This window comes from Crocodylus siamensis, chromosome 5 (assembly GCF_052110815.1).
Source record: "Crocodylus siamensis isolate JL-2025a chromosome 5, ASM5211081v1, whole genome shotgun sequence".
Lineage (NCBI taxonomy): Eukaryota > Metazoa > Chordata > Crocodylia > Crocodylidae > Crocodylus > Crocodylus siamensis.
The window spans coordinates 97,753,910-97,759,909 of record NC_143399.1 but is presented as its reverse complement, the minus strand read 5'-3'; the positions used below and the strand labels follow the sequence as shown (position 1 = coordinate 97,759,909).

The window sequence follows — 6,000 nt, the reverse complement described above, 5'->3', positions numbered from 1 at the left end:
AGTTCAGTGGAATAAAAAGTGACATGATGGGGGAAACTGTTGAAAGAATCATGTAAAAGGGGCAAGCTCTGTCCAGTAACAAAAGTTGAACTGTAGAAGTGTAATTTATCTGGCCTGTTATAAGCCCATGAGTTGCAGATAACTAGCTGCACACAGCTGACTTGAGAAATAAATGTAAAATGGTAAAATGTATCAGCAATATATATATTTTAATACTACTCCAACTCACCTAGGAATAAGATCGATTGCCTTATTTTGGAAGCTATGACTCCCGCAGAATTTTGTGTGTGCATCTTATTTCAAACAGAAATCAACCGTACACCTGTAACTTAGCGCAACAGCAGGTGAGCATTTGTTTCATTTTAAAGTCTGGCATGCACTAATACCAGTCCTATACTGCTTGGGTTTAGAATATTAATGGCATCCTGCTAACTGACCACTTCCAGGCTCTAATGGAGGCTACAAGGTGCCATGTAGAACTTTAAGGCATATTTTTACACCTTCACCAAGGCTGAATAGAACATCACTTTCCTAACCCACTGGTATGGGCAACGCAATCTGGGGAAGTTAATGATTTTCATTTCCTCTGATCATGTGGGTCTCAAATTCTAGGCTGTCAAAGATAAATAGGAAAGATCAATCTGAATAAAACTATTAAGTCTTTACACCTTTATATTTTTTAAATTATTTAACTTTTATTACTGTTGCACCATTTATACAATTACATATAATTTCAATGCATCCATTGTACATTTTGCTTTTCATTTGTTTTCCAATGAGTGGTGTGTTGGTGTCTGTGACACAGAATGGAAGAGAAACTGGAACTGCAATGAACGCAGACTTTTTCATTTCCACTGACCAATAAACAGAACTACAGGTGCACCCAACCACAGACATGCATTAACTCGTCATGAGAAATCTAGGTAGGCTAAGTAGGATGAGAATGCTTTTTTACTCCCAAAAATGTTTGGAGAGGAAGAAGAATCGGAGGATTGGCATTGAGAAAAATGTGGACAGCTAAGTGGGTTTTGTCTGAAAGTTGGCATTCATCCACTGCATTAAAAAAATATCAAAATAAGAAAGGCTGTAAATAAAAAAAAACCACAGAAAATACTGCTTTCATAAAGATCTGATTGCCTTGGCACAAACCCAGTGGGTAGAATCAAAACACATCACTCCCAAACCCCATTACAGAACAAAAAAAGATTTCAATACATTGGTGGAATGCATTTACAGCTGTTTAGATACAAAAGAGGTGCTGTACTTTCAGACATCCATTTTTTCTTTTAAATCCAAGACTGACTTGTCAAGTTGGCAGAAAGTATATTAGATATTTCCCCACAAAAATACTATTTGGATTCTCCCCCTCCCTCCCTCCCTCCCAACTTGATGGGACATCCTTTTTATTTTCTGGGCAATACATATTGTTATTTCAGATCTGAAACAAGTTAGTATAGCTGAAAAAATAAAAAACAAAAGACACAGGTTGTTTTAAGTGGTGGTTTTCAACAGGCTGTCCAATTTAATCTTGCACTGCTATGGTTTGATCCGAATTAGTTGCTGGAACTTCAGAAGGTTTAGCTTCCTCTGGTGGGGCTGCAGGCTCTGAGGCCTTAGGAGTAGAACTAGATGCCTCTATTGCTGCCTGGGTCTCCTTGGAAGAAGGTGCAGCTTCGCTGCTGCTAGGTTTTGAGTCTGAAGCTGGGGCCACTTCACTTTTAGTTTCTTGAGTTGCAGGTGCTGTGGGAGCCTCAGTCTTTTTGGCTTCCCCTTCCTCTTTGCTCTTGTCATCTGATTTACTAGTGGCTGTGGCTTCTGAAGGCTGGGAAACTTTTGCATCATTGCTGGACTCAGAAGTTTTAGATGCTTCAATACTGGCAGCAGGAGCAGCAGCTGAAGTCTGCTCATCTTGCTTGGGTGCCTGTTGTTCATTGTTCTGTGGTTCTGCTTTTGCATCAACAGTGGCCTCTGACTTCTCCGGTTCAGGTTTTTTAATTTCTTCCTGGCTCTCTGCTTTCTCTTTTTCTCCTTCTTTTTCTTCTGTCTTATTGGCAGTGACCTGGGAATCTTTATCACTCTTCTCCTCTTTGTTGTTTTCCTTTACTTCTGTGGTTTCTGTGGTTTGCTGGGCATCCTCACTCTCTTTTGGAGTCCCCTCTTCCTCAGTAACAGCTCCCTCAGCCTTCTTGTCTTTTTCTTTAGCTTTTTCATCATTCACACTGTACCCCTTCTTCTTCTTGCTAAGTTTGCCTCCCATGTTCGGAGCTCTGCAATAAAACAGAGAAGAGACTGTTACCAAAAAAGACCACTTATTATTGGAGGGAAGGAAGAAACAAAATAGGTCATTAATTCTCATGCCAGCAGATAGAGAATGTTGGTGCTGGATACTGCAACAGAAAACATGGTAACATGATCAGTCATTAACTACTGGACATCAAGAACCACTAGCATGCCAGATGTTTATCCTTCCTGCCTGCCCAAAAAACTCTGTACTGAGCTATCAAATCATCATCATCATCATCATCATCTTCTATAGTCCTTTAATCACACTATTTGGCTATTTAGACTAAGAGAGTGAGTTGTCACTGTTTGTCACCTCTCCACACTCCAGTTGCTTTCAACAGAAAGGAAGTAGTATTAAGACAATCCAGTTTTTTGGGTTTTTTCTCCCTTCCCCTTTCAGGGACACAAATAAACTCAGTAATACCATTTGACTTGCACACACACTGTGCTGGAATCCTTACTGGAGGTGTCCACCCCTGGTTACAAAAAAATCCCCTGCTACCTTGTACCCAATAGGACCATGCAAAATGGGCCCCATTTGATTTGGATTTGGTTTCAGCCCAAATCAGGAACAGTGATTCTATTCATTGATTCAGATGACTGTCCCAGATCCAATTTGGCTGAATCCGAATCTGAAGTTTTGATGCTGATTTGGAGAATCAGCGATTCAGCCACAGACACAGCTTTAAATGTTTTTTCTACATACCTCAACGTACCAGGTGCAGCTCGTAAATGCTTCAATGGTGGGGCAGATGGAGCATCCCACAGGAGCGGTGGGGGGGGAGAGGGGAGGGGCCCCTGTGTGTTCAGCCATGAACCCGAAAGAGGACCGGAAGTACTTCCAGTCCACTTCCGGGTCCACTGGGGAGCATGTGGAGGCCCCACCCCTGCGTTCCCATGGGATGCTCCATTTGCCCCACCATCTCAGCGTTCATGAGCTGCCTGGTACCTTGAGGTATGTAGAAAAGACGTTTAAAGCTGTCTATGTCCAAATTGTCAAATCTTTCTGAATCAATTCAGAGGGTTCCAATTCAATTCAGAGAGATTAAGGGGTCTCTTGATTTGATTCGGATTTGGAGATTTGGCCACTGAGTTGGGTCGAATCTCCACCAAAATGAATCAGGGACCAAAACTTCACACAGCCCTAGTACCCAAGGCAGTTAAAGTAGCTAAATAGTTAAAGTAGTTAAACCTGGAAATAAACCCAAAACTTCAGTTTGGAGTTCATGAGAATAAAGAATTACCACCACTTCTCAATAACTGCAGTCTACCCATCAGAAAAAAAATCAAGTCAAAATCATCAGTCCATGAGAGAGATGCTCAGTGCCACAAAAACCCAAATAAGCCATGGATAAAGCTATACATGCTTAGCAGCCAAATTTCAAGTGTTAACAACTCAGCCATTTATATTTTTCTCCATGGCTCAGATCATACATGCCAGGTTTCAGCCTAGAATGAATTTTTATAGCCAAGTTATAAACTGACGCAAACTGATTTAGAATGAAAGTGCTGATCCAACTAACATTGGTACTAAACAGATTTATATTACATAACAGACTGCACCTACTCCCCAACAACCTCCTGTGACCTACATAGCTGACTCCCAGCAGGGATGGAGACCGTCCCCTTGGTGGGCCTGTATGTATTTCTAATTGCAGAGACCAAATATATGCATTCAAGATACAATGATGGATATAGGCATTACATGCTCTTAAAATTAAACTCAAGAAGCAGAAGTTGCTTCAGAACAAGGAATGATCTGGTTTATTTTACTTTCACCCTATTTCTTTGAATTGTGGCACATATGGCATACAAGAATCACCTGCTATTTCAGTCCTTTCATACAGTGAACCTTATGAGCAACCACACTTGGGCACAGGAGGTTGGATTAAGAAACAGGGCACTGACCATCTCAAATATAATAAAGCTTTTACCATTCTTCCTGAGAGAAAGAGATGCCAGAAAAGCCAATGTAGGGATTTTCAAATACAGGCTGGTATGCAAAATGTGATGTGGCACAAAGCCACGTACAGAGAGTCCCATCTCTTTCAGCATCTGGTCAGTGTTCCCAGAAACACCCAGTGACCCTACTTGTCATCAAAAAGTACCCCAGCTTCCAGAAGCACTGAGGCCCTCTTTAAAATACGTCAACTTAGAAACCCAAAAAACCAAAGCACCCAATATCACTAATCATTTTTAAAATAAGGATGTGCATGTATAATTAAAAAGAGGCTGATATCCCCTTGGAAAGAAGTACAGATAATGTTAACTGTCCCAGCTAACAAGGAAAGTATCCCTGAACAATACAGTGAAACACAAACTTGGCCTGGAGAAAAGAGGCATTTATTTGCAGTGAGACCTCAACTTGAAAAGAGGAAAAAAACACACACACACACTTCTGTCTGAAAAACATTTACTCTGTATTAAAGGAAAAATACCCTGGCAATAAACACCTACGATTATTATAAATGAAAGGGTTGGGGTGAGGGAGCAAAAAAAAAAATCCCATTTTAATTTGTATATCTCATGAATACAGTAAACATTCAGTTTAACAGTTTCTTCAGTAGAGTCAATTTCCCTAGTCTATAGAGATCTTTCACCTACCAGAGATGAAACCTAGTCTCCTAAAAACATACAGAATTGTGAACATAAAGCCAGGAAAAATGACAACAGGAATCAAAACTACACATAACATCAGAAATTTCTATTACATTATTTTCAAAATTGGCCAAATTTTTAACACCTTCATCTTATTAAGACTGCTTTAAAAAATCTAGTCTATTTTGTGCCACTAGACTTTTTATTTATGCATTTCTACTAGCTTGGGTATTTGGCTAGCTTAAGCTAGAAAAAAAAGGTTAAAGTGCGTAGTCCCATACGTACATCATAACAAAATGCTGAAATTTGTGTTAGAAGGACCGCAGTCTTCATTTCTTTGAATTAGACTTACATCCAAATTTGGGCTTAAAGGGGTACATTTACACTAGACATTTACTGTGCAGTTGACCAATTAACTGCATACTAAACATCTCAGCATCTATACATACACTTCTCTTAGGGTGCATGAAATTAAAACTCTGCAACAGGGTAGTCTTGTAAAATACAAGTACTACCTCGCTGTGGAGGGGGTTATTTTGTGCACAGCGGTGCATGTCTAGATGTTTCCCCAGCTGGCTCAGGCACAGGGTTTCTCAGTGCAGGTCTGGCCATCAGGCAGCCCCTGTGCTGAGGCACCCTGCACCCAAGCCAGCTGCTCCACAACACATGAAGATGGGAAGCAACCAGCTCAGGGCTGCTCCCCCCATTTCCATGTGCTGTGGAGTGCTGGGTGGGATGCTGCGTGCCTCAGTGTGGGGGCTCCACAGCATGCAAAGACATGGGAGCAGCCCTGGGCTGGCTGCTCCCATCTCCATGTGCTGCCCCATAGCTGGCTGAGGCTGGTCTGCCTGCCAGCTAGCCCCACACTGAGGCACGCTGTGCCCCATCCAGCCCCTACATCACATGAAGCCCAGTTGGAGCAGCCCTGGACTGACAGGCTGACTCCCTGGGTCCCCCTCCATATTGGACTGCTCCAACTGGTCTCCACGTGATGCACACAAATGCACTCCGGAACGTATTGCTCCAGAGTATTTTGCTCCTGGGAAAACATTCAAACGGTGCACCCAGGGGCAAAAAACTCGAGAGCAATAAGCCCCAGAGTTTACTGGTTCACATTAA

General features: G+C 41.8%; 1 protein-coding gene across 3 annotated transcripts in view; it reads right to left on the bottom strand.

Annotated features, from left to right (window-relative positions):
* Positions 1-673: 673 nt before the first annotated feature.
* Positions 674-6,000, bottom strand: part of BASP1 (brain abundant membrane attached signal protein 1) — an 85,545-nt gene continuing 80,218 nt past the window's right edge. For all 3 annotated transcript variants that reach the window (XM_090049905.1, XM_090049906.1, XM_090049907.1), the window contains one exon: positions 674-2,267. In XM_090049905.1, coding sequence (XP_089906031.1) covers positions 1,523-2,257 — 735 coding nt within the window. In that variant the 5' untranslated portion in view covers positions 2,258-2,267 and the 3' untranslated portion in view covers positions 674-1,522. The remainder of the gene's footprint in view (positions 2,268-6,000) is intronic.